The 22,739-nt window shown below is 36.5% G+C and overlaps 1 protein-coding gene and 1 long non-coding RNA gene across 2 annotated transcripts; both read right to left on the bottom strand.

The window, feature by feature from the left end:
* Window positions 1-1,032: 1,032 nt before the first annotated feature.
* On the bottom strand, window positions 1,033-2,515 carry LOC311083572. Its single transcript, XR_014606318.1, has 3 exons — window positions 2,135-2,515; window positions 1,672-1,827; window positions 1,033-1,401 (listed from the first exon to the last, which is right to left on the bottom strand). It is a non-coding gene; the product is annotated as an uncharacterized lncRNA (long non-coding RNA).
* Window positions 2,516-5,700: 3,185 nt separating this feature from the next.
* Window positions 5,701-22,498, bottom strand: hs3st1l2 (heparan sulfate (glucosamine) 3-O-sulfotransferase 1-like 2). Its single transcript, XM_084115576.1, has 2 exons — window positions 22,039-22,498; window positions 5,701-7,360 (listed from the first exon to the last, which is right to left on the bottom strand). Exon 2 carries the CDS (start codon window positions 7,281-7,283, stop codon window positions 6,372-6,374), a length of 912 nt encoding a protein of 303 aa, XP_083971702.1. The 5' UTR covers window positions 7,284-7,360; window positions 22,039-22,498; the 3' UTR covers window positions 5,701-6,371.
* Window positions 22,499-22,739: the final 241 nt, after the last annotated feature.

Genomic DNA, 22,739 nt, shown 5'->3' with positions numbered 1-22,739 from the left:
AAGGTTCTCGTTCCCTCATCGTGCACAATATAATTCATTTCCTCATTCATTTGCTAAATCGTGCATACTATCTATTAAATGGTCCCTGCTTTTACTAAATCGTAACCACGTTGTAAATGACAATAATTCGTACTCCCAAATTCCTAATTCGTAGCCTTGATATCTGCTGTGTGTCACATGTTAGCATTAATGTGTGTAAATTGACTATGAGAGTAAGGTCATGCAGGATGTTTTTAATGATTTGGTTTAAATGAAATGAATAATGTGAATGCAAATTAATTAACTTTTAATTTAAAAGTATTAGCTGTTTACTGATTATTGTTTTTTTCTCTCTCTCTTTTCTTAATTTCAGGATATTTCTCAAATGCATTCAGCCCTTTGTGCCTCCGTTGCTGTAAACCGGTTGAGAGGGACAAAGAGAGAGACCGAACACACTGAATTGTTATTATTGTCATTATAGGTTTCTGTATATGCTTATTTCTTAATAAATTACTCTTAACTGCACATTGTCACAGTATTATTTTGTCACATTATAAGAGTAACATTTAATTTAATTTAAAATAATTACCAGCACTGCATAAAACAAGTAAAATGTATTTAAAATATCAAGTGGTTTTACTTAATTATATTAATTATATCAGATTTGTAAGTAAAAATTACTCAATATAATTTAACAGGCCAAGTTATATGTACTTATTCACTTTGTGAATTTTACTCGGCTTAGTTAAGTAGATTTACTTAATTTCCATCAATGTGAAATTTACTTGAAAAAAATTTGTGCAAAAACTTGCCTTATAAAAATTGAGTAAATTCTACTTATTGTTTTTCTCAGTGTACAATATTACACTTAATAAAAGCACACTGAAACTGCAGATATGTCTCAAACTGTTTTATTGGTTTTGTGGGATGGGAGGGAGAAAGAGAGCAAGAGAAAGTTGCATTAATAAATATTCATACTAAAGTGTTACTTGGTTAAATAAGTTATACTAATATATATATATATATATATATATATATATATATATACTGAGATCAGTTTTATCCAGCGGTTTGATTTTGTTTGGAGCCTCCTCAGCTCACAGTCAGCTCCTTTAGTGTGCAGTCTAGTTCAAGTCTCCTTTAGTGTGCAGTCTAGTTCAAGTCTCCTTTAGTGTGCAGTCTAGTTCAAGACTCCTTTTGTACAGGGCCCTGACTGAGTCTGTTTCCACCTGAAACATAATTCCACCACAAACATGATCATTACAAGTTTTCTGGAGGCTCATCAAATCACAAAAAGTTCCTTGACTTCCTACAAACACAGGACTGACTGTAATTTATGTCAAGGGTTTTAAATCCTTACACATTTCTTCTGAAGCCCATTGAGGTAGAGGCCTCAGTTTCTGGGTCAGGTTGTGAAAAATCCTACAAAAGAGATGTGTAAGGGCCAGTCTCTTTTTTATGCCACACATTCAAATGTTTGCCATAATAAAAAGCCCAGTGCATTCACATCAGCAACTGTCTGAGAACACACAGACAGAGTGTCTTCATCATTTGCTTCACCCTAATAGTGTGTGTGTGTGTGTGTGTGTGTGAATGTGTGCTAGCTTCAACAGGGACACTATATTTCCCTGCAGAACATACAGTCAGCCATATTTAAAACTTAAAAAAAGTAGTAATGTATTGCACACGTACCCAGTGTTACTTGCTTAGAGGAGCCAGCACCAGGGTCAGATTGTACAGCACCTGTAATCCCATCCATAATCGGCCGTCCCTTATTGCCTACTCAGAGCCAACTCCTCCGCCACAGTGTATTCTGGTTTTCTGAATTTAACTCTTTATTTCTGTTTGCTGCAAACAAGTGTGATAAAATGTTCACAAAAGTAATAAAAGGTTGTGGTAAATACTCTTTGAATTAACTCCTTGAAATAACCTTTGAATTATATTTTTATATTTTGTCTTTATCTGCTGCCAAGAACATTTGGAGTTGGGGTTGCATCTAAAAATCTAAAAATCAATGAATATTAATCTTTCTTAGTACATACATGCACATTTTTTATATATTATAAAAATAAGCTATAGGCTATATTACACATATAGGCATACATATATACATACATAATTTTACATAAATATAGAACGTATTTGTTTAACTTACACATTAACAATCAGCAATCTTTCTCCAACAGTCTTCTCTTGCTTTGGCAGCAGAGAACGTATTGTTTCGAGCTTGAAATACATATTTAAATTCATCGCAATTATGAATGATTATCTCTTGCTCCTCTGCAGAAAAATATATCGCTCTCGCTCTACCCGCGATTGGTTGTTCAGTGTCGACGTCACTGTTTTATGTGCACGCGCGCGTGGAGTAATCATAGCTTGAGGATCAAAGCCTGAGTTGACAAAGAAAGTTGATGAGCTGCATCATGGTACCAATAAAGCCTGATTGCATCGGTTTGGTTTTGTCAACTCAAAACTAATCCTGTAACCCCGAGTTTGTTCAGCTACCTTCATGGTACAGGCCCCTGGACTGTTTCTGAGTAACGGATTACCCTTATAATAAACATACTTACTGCGATTGGATCTTCGCCCTATTTCCTGTGTGTGAGATCGTGACAGAATCATGTTTTTTTTTCTAATGTCAGGTAACTTATAAGTCTTTTCTCATTATCTCTGAGCATTTGATGTTATTGTATTGATTAGCTTTAATAATTTGATAATGTAATTAGAGCCCGACCGATATATCGGCGGGCCGATATTATCGGCCAATATTAGGCATTTTCCTAACTATCGGTATCGGCATTTATAATGGCCGATAAATTTAATATTTTAAAAAATGCAGCGTGCGGTGATTTATGTAAGGATGGCGCTGCCAATAAAGCACCTAAAAGCTGTCACAAAGAACTGGCAAAAGTGGCAAAAAATAACGCCCGCGTCCGGTGTAGTAGACACAGTGTTAAAGCTCATTCTGCTACGTTACAACATCAAGCAATATTCCAATAATTTATAGAATTATAACACTTTATATAGGGCCATTTTGCATTGAGAGTAGCCTAGTTTCACGTTTAGTACATTTTGCTTACTACTTATTTAAAATAGTATAAAACTATTGTACATATGTAATTATAAACATTTTCATTATGATATTATTAATTTTACTTTACTAAAAAGATCTGAGTTCTTCCTCCACTGGTAGATATTAGAGAAATTAAGATTAAAAATAGAAGATAAGGTTTTGTCAGTGACACTTTTGATATATTTATTGATACAAGTTATGTTTTAAATAACGTGACTAACTTAAAAGACAAAGTCGTTAGTGAAGATTATGCAACAGTATTTAGAATATAATATAATATAAAATGCAATGCAAATTAGTTTGGTTACAGCTCAAATTCTCATTCTATCATTCACCCTGCCTCCATTACTTATCTTTGTCACACAAGTGTTTGATCACCACATTTGAGTGATCATTGCAAAACGTTTATTTATTCTGTTTATACTGTGTATTCTATATACAGTACCCATCAAAAATTTGTACACACCAATTGGAAAGTGTGTCCAAACTTACTGTACTATAATACACATAAATAATATTGCTACTGTATTATAATATACACATAAATAATATCGGCTGATATATCGGTATCTGGCTTTTTTTATCGGTATCGGCATCGGCGCCCAAAAATCCATATCGGTCGGGCTCTAAATGTAATTGGCATCATACATTTACCTGACTAATAATAAATTGTTACATTTGGATTTATTCTGATTTACTCTGAAATTATTAACTCTAGTAGATTACGTTAAGTCCATAACGCCACAATTCTGCGATCAGGTTAGTAAACGGATTGAAATTCAGCTTAGGAGGAGCAGAGCACTCCGACTAACACATCGGCATAGTCAATGTATACTTAGAACTGTAGAGGCTAATAATGGGGTTTCTGTTTAGAACAACAGAGTGTTTTTAGACTAATCTAAATAGGGGTGAGCCTCAACCTCTAATTATTGTATAGCATTATTCTAATTTAAGCCCTATTCGCACGGGATTAGTATTACCCCTGGACCTCTGTAATTAAGAAATTACCCCCTGACGTCTGTGTTTTTGGTGGCTCATTCACACAGGCAAATAAATGTTCGTAATTCCCTCGAGTTTACGGACTTTACAGCGTGCGCCCACCCATTCACACTTCACTAGCTGAACGTGCTGAAACGAAGATCGCGCTGCAGTATTGCAATTCAAAAAAATAACTTATTTAAAACCAATTTATTAGAGAAATATATTATATATATATTATAGAATATCATATTATTGTATAAATATATATCTTCTTTTTCTTTTATTCTTGTCCATATTTACAACAAGCCTGCCTGAAGAAGGTATTATAAATACCGAAACGTCGCGATAGGCTTGTTTTTCTATTCATTTTATTTGGTTTATTTCATTTTATATCATTTTTACTCTTTCACACTTTGATTTCTTGAGATACTTACAGGATGGACGTCTTTAGAGGCCGTGTGAGACAAAGAAATGCTCCACGATACAGAAGTTACACTACCACAAAAAGCGTCCAAACTTTCCAAATGAGCTTCCATGTTGCGCCAAAATACTTAATTTGACGTTTCCATGACAACGGTCCGAGTTGAGCTTCCGGATCACGTCCGTAGTAGTAGTTGTTTTTTCTTTTGCAGCACTTCATAGTTTTTATTGGAGAAAAACGGACTGTTAAACGGCCCATAATGGTTATTACGTTCTTTAGAAAACGATAGGCTCACAGAAAAACAGCCCAAATCACAGACATGGGGATTCGCACGGGACTGGTATTATCAGAGGACCCATGTGTTGGCCGAAATACGGTAGGTAATTTTCGGGGGAATTTTTACAGACATTTTTACAGACATGGCAGATTCGCACGGGATAAAAATCACAGACGACCTCTGCGATTATTACAAATTACCGGAGGTCCAGGTAATACTAATCCCGTGCGAATAGGGCTTTAGTGTACGAGGGAAACTACAGCACGCTAATAAAGTTACCTTTAGAAGTTAAGTTGGTCAGCTTGGTTCTATGGTAATGGTTGTGGCCTCTGGTTAGATAATCTTACCTTAATTAAGTGTGTTCGGATCTATGGGGACTAAATAATATATTATAGAATGAGCAAAGTGGAGTACGGCCATCTAGGATATTAGTCAATCGCCTCTGTCTAATGACCGAGACTGACAAGCTTGTGGTTATGAGATCTTATACCTGGCCAGTGTGAGACTCAAAGATGAACCAGTGTAATTTCAATAAAGAGTTAAATAGAATAATCAAGCATTCACCGAAATGTAATGATTAACAAACCTTCAATTAAACCTTTTTAATTTTTGGAGTCAGATGAAACAAAGAGGCAATTAAATGACTTTACCACGCTGAAAAGACAGTAACGCGCAGAAACCTTCACCTGCTTATTGGAAACTGTCGTTGGACTGATTGAGCAGGCCTTACAATATATACTCAGTTGTGATGAGACTAACATAAACAAAAAATAAACGAAAATAGCTGAGCGCACCTTCATTTCATTTCACTTAAGATGTCTTATTGTCAAAAGGCCCCCTGAAATTAAGGTTTAGACATTTTTAAAGAAAACAGAATAAGTTAATACAGACATTTGACAATGTGACAATATGTTGTTGACTGAGGTGTGCAAAATAATGTCAGCGTTTTAGATGAATAGATGTGAGATGTTTTATGTACATGTATTTATTGAAAAGAAAACAGAATTTTGCAGTGCATTAACTTATGACATTATGAAATATCTCAATTTAAAGAACCAATTGTTTTAAAAAATAGACATTTCTATTAAAAAAAGTAAATAAAATATTCAAGTACAAATTAGTATATTAAACATGAGAATTAAATGATTAGACTACAATTATACAGATGACAAAGCAGTATTTTCGATAAATGCTTCAAGTACCACTGCAGTAACATTTTATTTTTCTGAAGTCTTGATGTCTATCCACATTCTATCTTTGTTTATTATTAGAGAAAATCGAGTTTTCAAGTTCAGTCTCATCACTAACTGGGCATTGCCAATGTTTTCAACCTCATTTCCATATCAACAGTCTGTTTGAACTGGGACTTTTGGAGTTAAGACTGGTCCAAAGAGTTTTTTAAAGCACACGAAGTCGTGTAGATTCTATTTTCCACAGAAGACAAACTGTAGGTGTATTAGTGTTCAGAACAGTTTTTGGCGCTGGCTTCCATGCTTAGCCCTCTTGCAAACTGGTTACCTAGGCATTTTTAACCATATTTCTTTGACAACATTACAACATTTTCACAAAAGTGGGTTGCCAATAGTATTATGAATGCACTTCTCGGTCTCTGAGAGCTGTCAGTCATTTTTTGGCTGTCTTTAGCACCAGTCAAACCTCTGTCCCACCATTTTGAAAAAGATTTGATTGGGTAGTCGCAGGTAGCGGCAAAGCTTCTGGAAAGCCTCGTTGCTAAGTGGTGCGTGTGGTCTTCCTTTAGATTCATCCAGGCACTTGTCGTGTCCCGCAGACATCATACAGTAAAAGCCCTTAGTGACGTTAAAATAGAAATTGTCCGTCTTTATCCGAGGTGGAAGTTCCAAGAACTTCTCCGCCTTCTGCAGCTCAGGGAACGGATTCTGAATCAGTGCTTCTCCATCCACAATGTGTATCTGCTCCCTGGGAAAAAGCTCCAACCATCTGGCCAGGTGCTGGTAGTAAAAACTCCTCTGAAGGGCCTTGTATTTGGTGTTGATGTGTCCGTCTGATAGTAGCATCTCTTCCAGTGGCTGGTATGGCTTGTTCTGCTGAATTCGGTTGTGGAGAACTTGTGTATAGTCTGACACGAGTCTCTCTGCAGGGTCACGAACGATCAGCAGCAGTTTCACCGCTGGATTCGTGGCCCATATCCTCCTTGGGGCCGGTGGTGCTGTGAAGTAGCCAGGGGTCTTTTCCACCGTCAGCTGCCCAGGAAGGGTGATGGGCATCTGGGCACGGTACCAGTCCAGACCCTTACGAAAGTTTTCGTCCAGGTTGAAGTAGTGGATCTCGGTCTTGGCTACTTCCACATCTGGATGGAGGTTGAGCATCTCCAGCAGGGCCCTGGTGCCTCCTTTGCGCACCCCGATGATGATGGCCCCTGGCAGACGTTGCAAAGTCGAGGCATTGGAAGCTCCAGAAGGGGTCGCAGATGTCACTGAGGTCAAAGAGGCTCGGAGTTCATGTAGGCAGACAAGCAGCTGTGCCTGGAGCAACAGCAGTAGAATTAAAGCCAGGAGGAGCGTCCACAGCATGGCGTCGGTCCAGTCAGGTCAAGGGCGGCACACAAACAAACACGCACAGCAGCTGTTGATTTGGGTGAAGTCGATTTCTGAAAACGAACATGCACTGCAATTAATTATCTTTCAGAGAAAATAAGTAGTAAGACACACAGGAAAGTATTAATTATGCATAACAATAAATCCTAGAAGATATCAAACGATTCATTGTCAGTCAAATTCAAGTTAGTAAGACGACATGTGTAAAACATGTTAAAAGACAACAACAGCAGGGCAGGAGTGTACTTCCTCAGTGTGATTTAATTAACAGAATTATTAAAACACAGAGAGAAAAAACGCATTAAACATTCATGAACAATAGTGCCTCAGAAATCTCTCTGGAGAAATTTACTCATAACATTCCCACTGCAGTCTCACTGCTGTCCTCTAGTGGTCACTATCAGAACAATCCTCAAAAATCTCTCCTGAGTCATTCCAGTTATGAGATGCACATTGGAGTTAATAGCCCAGTTCTTTTTGTCCAAGATTTATTTTTAAAAGAGCTGATTAAGAAATCTGCAGTAAGAATGTAAAAGATAGAAAGGTTAATGATCCTGATAATCTACTAAGAAATGGTTGAGTTAAAGTTTAGAAGTATAAATGCAAAGAGCGCTTCCTCCACTGTTTATGTATTTCACATGTATATGTAGCGCAAATCTCACATCACATATAAGATATAGGCCTGGTTTCAGGGCTTAGATTAAGCCAGGATTAGGCCTTAGTTCAAATAGGACACACTGTAAAAAATAATCCTGTAAAAAAACGGTAAACTACTGGCAGCTGTGGTTGCCAGCATCATACCGTAAATTAACAGCTAAATATCGTTTTGTCAGCTGCAGTATAAAAGTGTAATTTAACAGCATATAGCTGTTTAAACATTAACAGTAACATGGCGTATTTTTACGGTATGATGCTGGCAACCACAGCTGCCAGAAGTTTACCGTTTTTTTACAGAATTATTTTTTAGCTTTTATATACATGCCTTAGACAAAAAAAAAACATGGTTTGCATCTTGAGACAAAACAATGGCACTGACCAAGTTGCTTTCAGTTAAGACAGTGTCATGCATTTTAGTCGAGAACTCGGTTAAAGCCTTGCCTGAAACTGAGGGATAATGTTTTCTTCTGATGGAACAAAGCTATGCAGTTGTTTGTCGTATAGCCATAAATTAAAACTGATGCTATGGTTACATGTTTTTTGTTTGTTTTTGTTTTTTTAGTACATTGTCCACTGAAGCAATTTATCATGAAAATTCTTCTAAAATCTCTTAAAATAATCAAAATGTTGAATATCAAAAAGGAATACAACTCTGTCATAATTTACTCACCCTCGTATCTAACCATAATTAAAAAGTGATTATTTTTGGCAGAACGTCCGATCTGCTCTTTTCCATACAATGAAAGTGAGTGGTGACCACGGCTGTCAAGAAAGACTTCACTCTTCTTTACACAAAGCTATCACATGGCTTCAAAAGACTCGGAATATAGTGTTCAAATTCTATAGACTATTTTTATGATCCTTTTATGGTGCTATTTTTTTTTTTTTGTCCTTTTGGAGTTCGATGTCCCCTGGTCCCCATCCACTTTCATTAAATGGACGATTTGAGCTCAGACATTCTGTTAAACTCTTTGTGTTCAGAGGAAGAAAGAAAGCCATGCAGTTTTGGAATTAATGAGAATGAGTAAATAATGACAGGATTTTCTATTTTTGAAAACAAGTGAAAATCACTAAACTAAAAGGGTACAATAACTGGCTGATTAGGACATTATTTCTGACCTCTATACTCCTTTAAAATGACTTGCCTGCCATGTTTAGACACCTCACAGTTGTGATGTTATTGTACCCTGCGGCTGCCGTAGTCACGGGTTATTAATCTGCTTCTCATCTAGTTTTGAGCAGTCAGCCTTTGTAAACGAGCTGTGGTGTTGCTCTGTATGCTGTATAATTACACAGTTGGGAGTAAGTGTTGAGCCCTGTGGTCTTGCCTCTCCTGCTCCAGCATCAGCGTCATCATTGCTGCTAAGCCTCATCAACTCTACCATTACGGGACTGAGTGTCTGTCTAATATCTCCCACTTTATTCCCTCATCTCGCAGCTTTAAACTAATCCTCAGAATGTGCTGCTCCTGTTCCTCAGGTTATGTTATATGTTGGTGGTGACAGATGAAGCCAAATAACATAAGAAAATAATACATTTACCAAGAGATTTTCAGTATTGGCATCTGTAGTGTTATATTCTGGATTGTCTTGTATGTATAACAGTAAGCCATGGGGTTTTTGTTTTTCAGAAACTAAGTGGAAAGCTGTGTGTCTGTTTTGAGTATATTATATGATATTATTGTGTTAAGCGACTAAGAAAATGTTTTTTTAATGTTTTTTTTTAATGAAGTCACTTATGCTCACCAAGGCTGCATTCATCTGTAAAAACGGCAACACTGTACAATAAGGTTCATTAGTTAACATTAGTTAATGTATTAACGAACATGAATTAATAATGATCAGTACATTTGTTACTGTATTAGTTCATCTTTGTTAATGTTAGTTAATAAAAATACAGCTGTTCATGTTAGTTCACAGTATATTAATTGTTAACAAATACAACCCTTGATTATAATTATGTATTTGTAAATGTTGAAATTAATATTAACTAAGATTAATAAATGCTGTAGAAGTATTGTTTATTCTTAGTTCATGTTTACTAAGTTAACTAATGTTAAGTAATGAACCATTGTAAAGTGTTACGGTAAAAACAGTAATATTGTGAAATATTACTCAAATTTAAAATCATGTTTTCTATTTTAATATATTTGAAAATTTAATTTATTTTTGTGATGGTATAGATGAGTTTTTCATCATCCATTACTCCAGTCTGCAGTGTCACATGATCCTTCAGAAATCATTCTAATATGATGATATGGTGCTCAAGAAAGATTTCGGTAACACTTTATTTTACAGTGTTTGTTACACATTACATATAGTTACTATAGTAATTACTATTAATTGTGCTTAATTACATGGAACTTACCCTAAACCTAATCCTAACCCTATAAGTATGTAGTTAATTATTATTACTCAGTACTTAAATGTATAATTACACTGTAACACGGACACCTTAAAATAAAGTGTAACCAAGATTTCTTATTATTATCAAAGTTAAAGTTAAACAGTTGTGCTGCTTCTGATGCGAGATACAATTTTTAAAAGAACATTATTTTTTTTGAAACGTTATAAATGTATTTACTGTCACTTTTGATCAACTTAATGTTTTATTGCTGAATAAAGGTATTGATTTCTGTCAAAAAATAAAAGTTTGGGGTCAGTAATAATGACGAAGGATATTTCCATCTAGTCCTAAAATGTAAAAATTTAATGATAGTGTAAATATACATTAAACCAAGTACATTGAGAGAGAAAATGTTTTACAAATGTTAAATAAAGACGGAACTAGGTTGTGAACTGTGAAGAGTGTCCATTATCTTGTGATTCCTCTGATGTAAATTATTTTTAATTGGCCTGTTTCCACTTTTATTGAATATGTGTTATTGGAGAGAGAAAGAATGAATGGATTTAGATGTCATGGATTGGACACAAATCACATCACAACCAGCACCACATATGTATTATTTCATGTTCATTTTGATTTTAGATGTGACCAAAGGTGATTAGTAATGATGATGTAAAAGTGATGGGTGAGTTGTTTATTCTGTTTTCACCATTTTACCTATTCAGGTTGATTTGCGGACTGTTTGTGAACATGATATCAGATTGACAGGATAACCACAGTGACTTGGAGGCACTGCAACTGTCTCAAGTATTTTTTTGCAGGGCATCTACACTTAGGTTTTTCATGATTGCTGGCTCTCTTGCCCTATAGGAGAAAACAACCCGATGTTATTCGTACAATCTGACTCGTACAAAAAAGTATGATTTGTTGGTTAAGCTTCACCATGATGGTCCACCCCTAAATTTAACTTAATGTACAAATGAGGTTTTTCAAAGTCAGATGAATGTGCAACCAATTCATCAAATCGTAAAAAATATTTGCAAACTGTCATGAGACTGTGTTGGAAAAAACACTCCTGATGGACACCCAAATCGTCTTATTGGGATCTATAGCGTGTCTGTCTCTCTCTCTCTCTGTGTGTGTGTGTGTGTGTTTCATCTTTATCAGGGACTCACAGACCTACTGATTGAGTCAGACTTTCAGTTCATTCACTCTCAAGCAAGCAAAGCTAGTCTCTCCCTTCCTCTCTCACAGACGAACTCTGTAGCTGAGAACAAAAAAATGCATCCCTAATATAAACACCCTCCACTGTCACCTCATACTGTGCAATATAATCCTCTTTCCTGAATGCCATTGCACACTAAAAGAAAACCCAGTGATGCGCGCACACACACACAAACCTCTGTTGATTTTCTTACACATTTTTGCAGTTAGGCTCCTGCAGCTTAGTGCAAACTTAGTCTCTCTTCTGTTTCCAGCGCGCAGTAATCCTGCACATGGCCATATATGCACCCAGCAGACTCGCTCGTGAACACGAGACAACCGCACACACTCACGCATACACATGCATGCACTACAACAGTGTCGGTCTCTCGTAAAAGACAAAAAGAGGACCTGCGGGGAATGGGATCAAAGAACTTTCTGTCATATATTACCATTTTATCTCAGTTTCTGATCTGACTCGAATGTTTAGAGCTCAGTGGCTTCATGCATGACCAATGCACATTAGTCACCTTTTCTTGATGTCTTAGAAATTTTGTGAACAAAACTAAAGCTGTGTTGTTTGCAGAAGTGATCATATCTGCCCTCCAAAGGCGTTATCCACTACTTTGAGAGCTTTGAAGGGTTGAAGCGTGTAGAGGGAAATTAACTTAGACCACACTTTTTTAACATCATACCTTACTTGTATATCTCTTACAATAATAAAACTGAAAAATATTAGGTTGGAAGTTCAACAGTCTAAACAATTGTAGTGTATGTTCAGTTATTCAAATAAAGGTCTTGCCTCAATAAAACATTTTTCCTTTCAACTCCTTACTATAAAATGTATGGTTAAAAAAAAACAGCAGCTATAGGGTTGCCAGAAAATTACCGTAAAACAAAAAATGGTCACAATGTTTCAGGTATTATGGATGACATATTGATTGATTTTACAACAGTGTATCATTTATGTTAATATAGATGATAATATATAAAAAGATTTTTACCATAAAATGTTTGACAACCACCATAATAAGACAAGTGGTACAATAGAAGGCCAATAGTCGCATAAATAAAAATTAACAGGGAACACACATGGCACTAAAATAATGCAATACAATTAAGTAAATAAATAACAGGAAATGTAACCCTAATGTACATTACTGATAACACAAATATGAGATACTAAATTATTTATATAAAATATATTCATATTTGATGTCACGCATGCAGGGACTTATGGAAATGTCCTCCCACTGTAAATTATATGGTAATTCATAGTTTTTATTCGTAAAAAAACTAAAATATGACAGGATTTTACAGTAAAATGACATATTATGCAATGTTAAATGTTTAATTGACAGATCTTCACAGCTTTGTGTTTACAGAAGCAGAGCATGTTAGCTTGTGCAAATTTAATTTTTGTTATGTTTGGCAGATGTGTCATTCTTTGAGTACAGAAGTTGAACACAAAAACATTTGATTGAGGTTCTGAGGTCTTTTTCTCAGGAAATAAAAATACTGAGAAACACCCACTTTTTAAGTGAGTTTACCAAAAAAAGTCCTAAATCAGATGTCCAGTTTTTAGCATGTTTTTTTTTTTTCAACATTAAAATTATTTTTTTAGAAGATGTGAGTGAAACATGTGGATGTGGATTGTAAAAAATGAATAGATTCATCTGTTAAAGGTGATAAGACAGCTGATTTGTCTCTCACACACATACGTGCAAAAAGATTAATCAGCCCTACTATGGGAAAAAGCCGAATGACTTTTAAGATTTCGCCTGGATTTCCTCCTCCTCTTCGTAAGTGAATGCAAATAGAGAGAATGAACGAGAGGATTAAACGGCATCTGAGAGGATCCGATTGTTTCTGTCGTCGGACTGAAAGAAACGGAAAAATGTGCAGAAACTGTCCCTTTGGATGCCTCTGAAAGATCTCATTCAATCTGTCCAATAGACACTGTCCTTCAGCAAATCTGCTTAGTTTTTAGCACATGGACGCCCCACTAAGCCTCAAATTAGTCTCTTCATGAACCTCCCTGCACCCCACCAGCCTCTCACTCTTCCTCACTTCCATCTCTCTCCATCCCTCCCTCTTCTCCCTCGTTCTCGCTCTCATTTGCACTTGAAGATCTGGGTCAATCGAATCACACACTCTACAGCCCCCTCTGGTCTGCATGTTCCTCGCATTGATAATGAGGAGTGTGATATGAGTGTGTGTGTTAGGGGAGAGCGTTGTGGTGTTTGGTTTGAAAATCGGTGGGGGGGGGGTGCTGTCTGGTACCAGAAAAGGGGAGGGGGAAGCATGAGGGGGACTTCACTCTAATTAAAGAGGTTGTTGGCATGGAGAACATGGCAACATTATTGGCATGGAAATGTGTCTGAGTCTGGTCAGGTTTTACAGATCCTCGTGACTAGCAATCTTTTCGTGTGTGATACAGTATGTTGATGAAAGTTGGAGTGAATGATGGAGAAGTTTGGTTTAGTCATCTATAGTCATGTTTGGCTTTGCTTTTGTCAAGAAATCATAGATTATGTGCTCTTCTATTATTCTCATAAAGCCCTGAGAATTCTTTAACTTGGGTTCTAATTTCTAATGTGTTTCAGAAGGTTTTCGTTGAATTAGGACAGTATTTTCTGAGGTTAACACTTGGAAAAGAAATCAAATTGCACAAGGTCGTACCACGTAGTGGATTGTTATTACCACTAGAACTTATCTTAAGTAGCAACTTCCAACTTGTTGGTAACTCGAATTCAAAAAGCACACTCTACAAAACTATTCTAAAAACCCATTAGATATTCTAGTGGAAAATTAGCTTTTGGGTTAGCAATACCATCCCCTTGAGAATGTATGTAGCCAGTAAATGTTTCTCTCTGCCCTATCGTTTTGATAGCTCAAAGACTGTTGACTGAATTATATATTATCATTATGTATTTAAAATACATTAAAATGATTGTTTGCTTTCAGCTATCAAATCGGTATGACAAGCAAATAATTCAATGATAAGCAATCTGGACTGAGCCACAGGGGGCAGAGATCGGGTTAGTAGTACATGTCAAGTGATTTGTGTTTGCCTTTCACAACAGGGGAAATGATCTATCTATTTCCTGTGTGTGCATGTGTGTGTGGCAATATCAATATTGTAGATTTGGAAGGAAGGGGTAAATATTGAGAGTCAGTGGTCACGTCAGGGGTAATCTGTCTCTCTGTAGGGGTGGGTGGACAGATGGAGGATGGACTGTTCTGCTCAATACAACTAACCACCACAACTGAACTGAGCATGTGGACCTGACAGCTACTGCAGGGTCACACCAGGCATGGGGGCTGAAATGACACATTTAATGATTTCATGTTGTAGAGTGAAAGAAATCTAATGAAAAGGGACAGATGAAATCAACAACACAACATGTTCTGTGTTGTAGGGCAAGTGCTAAAGCTGTTCAAAATTTTGGAGTAGGTACGATTTTTTTAAATGATTTTGAGTCTCTTATGCTCAAAGGCTGCTTTTATTTGATCAGAAATACAGTAAAAACAGTAATATTGTGTGACATCGAAACACAACTGAAAATAATGTTATATTTTGTTATTGTATTTTAAAATGTCATTTCCGGTGATGGCAAAGCTGAATTTCATCATAATTACTGCAGTCTTTAGTGTCACATGATCCTTCAGAAATCATTCTAATATGCTGATTTGGTGCTCAAGAAACATATTATTTTCAAAGTTAAGTAGAATAGTTGTGTTGCTTAATTTTCAAAAAAAAAATTTTTTGGAAACCATGATGCATTTCCCATGATTTTGTTTCAGAAAGTTCTAAAGAACCGCATTTTTAACAATGTAAAAATGTAATGCATCCTTGTTTAATAAAAGTAATAATTTCTTTTTTAAAAATCTTGCTAGCCTGACTTCTGAAGGGTAGTGTACAGACTAAAAAATATGCAATAATTCAAAATTGTCTTATCATTTCAAGAGTTTAAATGTGTTTTAAAAATTCCAAACGTGATGACTTGCTTTCCTCTATGAAACACAAAAGAAGTTTAGCAGATCATCCCATGTAATCCACCTGTTCCTTACTTAAAACATGTCTTCAGAAGACTTAAAAATATAGCGCACAAGTTGATTGGACTACTTTACTATTTTGTGCTTTTTGTTTAGTTTGACAGCACCAATCACCATTTCCTTGTATAGAACATAGCACCTGGGACATAGTGCTAAACTTCTTTTTTTCTACTTTTTTTCTAATATGAACTACTTTCATATTTTTGAGTGTAACAGCTTCCTGAACAAACATGTAGGGGAGGACTTGATTTTGTCCATTAGGAATTGATTGGATAATTAAATAGTTGTGTTTCCTATTGCTGTGATGTCATGTGAGTGACAGGTTGTCTCGCCCTCAATGCAGTAAACATGCCATTAGTGAAGACAAGAGATGTTGTTGCAATAGGGAGGGGAAGATATTCTGAATAAATATTATGAGGGAGGGCACATGAATAAAAATAAAATAACGAAGTGTACGGATAAATAATTTAAAATAAATACTGGAATATTCCATAATAAAAGAAGAATTGTCAATTTTGATTTCATGATGATCATTTTATGGGAGTATACCTTTTTACAGTAGGTATAAAATGTATTAACCAGCTTTGTCCTTTTGGCTGTGAGGTGGAAAAGTATGCAGTAACTAGAGGTGGTTCTCAGTCTCATTAGTTTTATTCCATTTGTCTAGTGAATCCCAAAATGGGCAGACAGATAGAGAGTGTTTCTACAAAACAAACAGTAAGAGGGTGAGAATGAACTTGTGCCAAAAAAAGTGTTTTTCGAGATTTGTCTTCGCAATTGGCAATTAATCCCTGGAAAGGAAAAAGTTGTTTAGAGGCCAGCTGAATGGAACTGTCAGTCTCAGAGCAGGTGGTTGTGCGTCTGCGTGCGAGCTTGCCGTCTTTCAGCCGCTCTGAAATCTCAGAAGTAACGTCTTTGGTTCTGCTCTTTCTCTTTTCTTGTGCTCGCATTTCCACGCCAGGTTGCTGCTTTTTATTTGTCCTTAAATCCCCTCACATTCAAAGAACAGTGAAAAACATCTTTGTAATTCTTTAACCGCTTGCACGTTGAAAGGGCCTTGAGCGCCGGCTATATCTTTTGCTTGTGGATATGCTTGCAGTGAATGGATGTGTTGTGCAGGGAGATTTCTGCATCACTGGCTGTTGTTTTTCTTCTATATTGTGAGCAGTGGTATGATTTGTGTGTGTGTGTGTGTATGGACAAGAAGGGGGTCCCGTCGGGCCCTGCTGTGTAATGCCAGGCAGTTCTGCACTTTGTGGGACATTTGGGAGTGAAATGTATAAGATGATATTTTTCTTGTTTTGCAGTGTGTTGGTTTGTCATATGGGGAGTAGAGACCTCCACTATGTAAAGATGCAGTCGAATTTGATATGTTTTTTTGGACATGCTTAGCAATGCTTTTGTCCCATAGGAAGGAATTGAGATATGTTTGATGCCTCAGTTATTTCTTAGACTGTGATGAGAATGGAATGTGAATGAAGACTTCTGCTTAAGTCTGCTGTTTCTCTCATTTTTCTCCTGACCAAAGACTCAAATATTTATCATCGTCTGACTATTATCTGAGCAATACCAGCATATCATTCCATTTGTGGTGGGACTACACTCTTAAAAAGGTTATAAAAGAGGGTTTTTGCAGTGATGCCATAGAAGAACCATTGTTTTTTCCCCAAAGAAACTTTGTGTGAACAGTTCTTAAGTTCTTAGCGTGAAGAACATTTTGAAAATACAAAGAACAATTTGTGGAATGGAAAGGTTGGATGTTAAAGGTTCATCACGGAACCATCAGTGCAACCAAAAAATAAAGGACCTTTATTTTAAAGAGTGAATGTGAATAATTTGGACAGAAACTGGGCAGAGGATTTCTAGTTCCCAGCATGCTTTGCAATGGAACTGGATCAGGAGAGTAAATTAGGGCTGGGAATTTCCACAGACGTCCCGGATCGATGCTTAGGTTAAAGGGGAATTCAATATAGAATTCAGAAAACCCTGGTTATTAGCTGATTCAATGCCCTGACATACTCAGTTATTTTTCATTCTTCGCCTAAAAAGAAGTTGGAAATACCATCCCAACCCCATCCACGCTGCTGAGGGCAACGTTTAGATGAACATGTAAGTAGTGCGTGCTTTCCTCTTAATAACAAAAACTGTACACACACCAACATGACAGCGGTAAGAAAACAGCAGTTTAGAAAGCATCTGATCATAGCGATGTGGATATGTTTGTACTAGCTCTGCAATTCACTGGCATCATGGTAATTAAAATTACACTGAAAGTTTGATTATAAAGTATATTTCAGACTATAGATCTCTGGCTATGTGAGACTATAGTGTGAGTTAATTCTTAGCATTACAGTAGTTCTATTGGCATTATCCTGCACATTGCATAGTCATTTGTTTCATGCGTCATTGAACGGAAGAGAGGTTTTCGAGAGCGCTTTTAATGTCGCATCCTTTTGATTTTCCCAGCAAAAACGTCCTGAGTCCTTTACATTAAAATCAGTCTACAGGCTTTCATAGACAACCTAGGATGTCAGGGAAGGTCTCGTTTTTAAAATTTCATTACAAGCTGTTCAGACATTGGCAATAAAAAAGTGATTAATGCATGAAATGTATACATACAGTATATCCCCTTTAAGGATGGGTTCACAAAGTAGGCCTGTGATGTAGGCCTATGTTATTTTCATGAGCGATTGCTGCAAAAAAGCCAGTTCTCTGACCAGTGTCTTGTTTCTTTCTCATCTCATACATATGTCAAAAAACAGTTAGATTTAGAAAACTAACACGTGTTAACTGTTTCTAGCTAGTTTACCTGAGATTTATTTGATTTATTTGACATGTCAGCATTCAGAGGCAAAACATTTCTGAATAATAGCTTACTAGCAATGCTGTATTTTATAACTGACTGCTCATCTGGGAAACATATATTTTTCTGCTGTGCGTTATTGAGTCTCCAAGTAAATAATTGTCTTAAGTTATTTGCATTATAGTTTAGCACAATTCAAAGTATAAGCTGATACTCAAATGAAGCATTACTGAGAACTCATAACTAAATGAAGCATAGCTGTTCGTCTCCTGAGCTATGAAAGAGCAACTTCTAAGCAATAACATTTTCCTCTGGGATGTTCTCGGGCCTGTGGTAATGCGCTGTGTTTTGTGGATCCGTGTTGTTGGGGTTTGTGGTTTCATTTTTCCCTGTTCTCTTTCTTGTGTTGTGGTTCGGGTCCGTGAAACTGCAGGGGAGAGCATTGCGTGAAGGGTGGTCAGAAGAAGAGCAGTGTCCTGTCCTCCTAATGGACTAAAACTGTCAGCACTAATGACCCAAGAAACAAACCAAGAAGACAGCACACAAGCACACACACTCACATGCATATAAACATGCACACACACACACACACACACACACACACACACACACACACAAATCCCTGTCTGCTTATCCAAGGATACGCCAATCTAATATTAAAAGGATCAACTGGTTTGTTTTCATTGACTTTATGGGGATTTTTTCCCCGAGAACAGAGCAGTTTTGTCTGGAGTACAGTCCCTCTGACGTACATAATCACCTCTGTGCCACAGCGTAACCTTCACTCTTATCCGTATATGGCCTGAGGTCACTCACTTTATCACAAGATGAGTTAGAACATTAAATGCATATCCTGGGTCTCAACTAAAAGTACTTAAAGTCAGATAAAAAAGGAGACACAATCCCAAAAAATGCTAGGCTGACCTACAACAGATGAAAGAATTGAGAAATGTCACTTCCTGTTTGTGTTCCATTAAAAACTGTTTTCTACTACAAGTTGACTAATTTAACATGTACACAGTGTCCATCTTTCTGTTTGAATAGGGAACCCCACACCATATTTGACCATCTGTCAATCAATGGGGTTTCCAAGCTGTCCAGTTTGGACTTGGCCCTTTCAGCTGTATATTCCTGGTGTGTGAATGTGTTTGTTTTGGTGTAATACATGGTTTCTGTGTAAGATACGATAGCATAAGTGACTCACTGACAGATTAATGACCCACCATGTCATTTAGTTATCCATAAACAAAGTCAGATGACCACTATGTGTAAGCTATTTCTGTAGAGTAGAGTATCTCTGATACTCTAAAAGTAAAATATATAGGTCACAATATTAGAATAGGTGTTGTTGTATTGTGTGCTTCAAATGACAAATTAGACAAATACAGGATGTTAAGACAGTACAAGTTATTTAGGTTATTTTTTATTCACGTCAAAATAAATATGGCATCGACTATAGTAGGCCTTGTATAGTATAGTAATACTTGACTGCTTTATTCTGCTTTTTATTTCTGCTACTGGCAGATGTTCAGGTTATTTTGTCCTCTATTGCCTGTGTAATATGCACATAGTTTAATAATCTCTATTTTTAATGCATAAATGTTGCTGAATTTGAAATAGAGTAAGCATTTTGACTGACTGTCAATCTCATTCAGCCATATTTTATATATATTTTTTTGTTTTTAACAATGATGTGGATTTGTATTCCATATTCTAGATGTATGTGTTATGATAAAAGCAGTCCACACGTCTTTTGTTTGATTTGCTGTGGAGTGAACCTGTTTGATCTTGTTCTGAAAACTTTTATACAGAGATATATAGGCAACTATTTTCCTCTCATCTCTCTCTTTCTTTATGTATGGTTCATTGCACTTAGAGCAGTTCTGCGCTCATAAAATATGATATCTATTATTCACATCTTCCTCTATCACTAATGCTCCAACATTTTATGCCCCCATGAAGTCCTGCTTGCTCAGAGGTGACAGAGATTCGCCTAATCTCAGAGTCAGCGTCAAGAGAATAGCTCACTATATCCAGATCCATCTGTTTTATTCTCATTCTTTTGTCAACATCTTGCACTGAACATCTTAATCAAATATGTTTATGTAAAGGAAAGCAGCTTACTGTGATTTCGCCAAGTAGGACATGTTTCTGGATCAACATCCTTGTTGGTCCTAGCACAACATTATTTTCAACCAATCATATTTTAGGTTTTGGGTTAGACCTAAGGCTTGAACAACATCCATATTATCTATCTGGTTTTAGTGGTAGGTTATAGTTAGGGATGGGATTTAGACTATGAATTTTTGGATCAATCTGAATATTCGCTTTCATGTCAGTATCAGTGTTTTATTATTACATTTTGAGTGCCCATCAGATTTCCCCTTTTCATTATACATCAGCTCTAAATTCGAGTGTGAAGTCACATGCTGCATTTAGTGTGATAGTGTGATACAGAAATTTTTGTGTCATGTGTGAAGCACACAACATATTAGCCCTGTTAACCTACTCGACCCCACAACCTTCTAGAAACCACTGACTCGCATACACATCCACACACAAGAGAATGTAAATCTCTAATCTGAAAATTAACTTTCTCATTAAGCAAAACTTCAAATATAATCCAAGTATGTATTACTTATTTAAACAGTGTGTGTATTGAATGAATATTTTGCCTTTTAAGTGCACAAACAGCTTTTGTATTCATATCTACAGTAGATATTGTGTATAACATTTGAACACAAAACCAGTCACATGTCGCATGGGTATATTTGTGGCAATAGCATAACATTGTTTGGGTCAAAAAAATTATTTTATGCCAAAAATCATTAGGATATTAAGTAAAGATCATGTTCCATGAAGATAGTTTGTAAGTTTCCTACCGTAAAAATAAATAAAATATTTGTTTTTGTGAGTGAATGCAGCAAAGTCGCGAACATAAATGGTCAACTTTAAAGGAGATTTTCTCAATGTTTTGATTTTTTGCACCCTCAGATTTCAGATTTTCAAATAGTTGTATCTCGGACAAATATTGTCCTATCCTAACAAACCATACATCAATGGAAAGCTTATTTATTGAGATGTATAAATCTCAATTTAAAAAAAAATATGTGTTCACATTTGATTTCACTTTACCAGGTGATTTGCATTCACAGACATTTGGTAATTTCACAAGCATTTACTTGCTACTTTATTGAAAGACAAAATAAATTTGCGTACATTATATATAAAACATGCGCTTCAATGAATAAAATTATAAAAAAATTGAGAAATGACTATAATTTATGATTTGCAAATATTTATATTGTTGAAAAATCCAAAAGAATAAAAGTGTGTTTTTCAGGAGAATTGAGTTCCTATATTGTTCTTAGTTATAAGTACAATAGCAAACATCAGGTCTGTAGGAAGACAGTGTCTACAGTCCTGCTATATTGACTAAAGATAAATTCACCTTTTTAAAGCAAATTTTAATTCAGACATTCTGTAGGCAACCATACACATGTGATTTCTTTAATTTGATCTTAAGTACAGTTCAAAGTTCTGGTTTAAATTCAGGCATTGCTGAGGAACAGAAATGTTTCAGTTTACAGAGTTTCTCTGACCCAACACGCCTGCCAACCAGGGGGTAATGAAACTGAGAAAGAAAACCGGATGAGAGCTTACCTGAACTTTGTCTTCTTCAGTCAGCTTCTCTCTTGAAGTGTGTCGGAGTGCTTCGTCCTGATGTTTTCATTCTTCTCTATTCCATCCTTCTGAGCCCTTCAGTGCATCTCCAGCCTCTTTTTTGTTTTGTTCTGTTTGCTCCCTGTCTCTTTCCTTCTCTCTGTCTCTTGTTTTCTCTAACGGCAGTTTTGAAGTTGCGGTGGCGTAGCTTCTTCTCCAGACTAAAGGTGAAATAAAACTCAAGGTTGTAAGAAGAAAATGTGTGTGTGAGTGAGGAATGTGAATGAATTAGAAAGTGTCTACATGCTGCGTGTGTCTGTCAATGTGTGGATGGAGTGTGTTTATGAGTGAATGAACAACAGACAGAGAGAGACAGAGAGAGAGAGAGAGAGAGAGAGAGTGAGAGAGAGCACAAACACGTCGACCCTGAGGGAAATTCCCCCCTCCCTCCCTCCCTCTCTCCATCTCTCTCTCTCTCTCTCTCTCTCTCTCTCTCTCTCTCTCTCTCTCTCTCTCTCTCTCTCTCTCTCTCTCTCTCTCTCTCTCTCTCTCTCTATGTTTCTAGCCCCCTCCTATCATCTATACTATCGTTCTGCCTCTTTTCTCTCACTCTCTCCCTCCCTCTCTCCATCTCTCTCTCCTTTCTCCATCTCTCTCTCTCTCTCTCTCTCTCTCTCTCTCTCTCTCTCTGTTTCTAGCCC

The sequence above is a fragment of the Abramis brama genome (assembly GCF_963993115.1).
Source record: "Abramis brama genome assembly, chromosome: 5".
In the NCBI taxonomy this organism is placed as follows: Eukaryota; Metazoa; Chordata; class Actinopteri; order Cypriniformes; family Leuciscidae; genus Abramis; species Abramis brama.
This window is presented reverse-complemented; position numbering and strand designations above follow the sequence as displayed.

Excerpts from the sequence above, each read along its gene's own strand:
- hs3st1l2 (XM_084115576.1), bottom strand. The coding sequence starts at position 7,283 with ATGCTGTGGACGCTCCTCCTGGCTTTAATTCTACTGCTGTTGCTCCAG.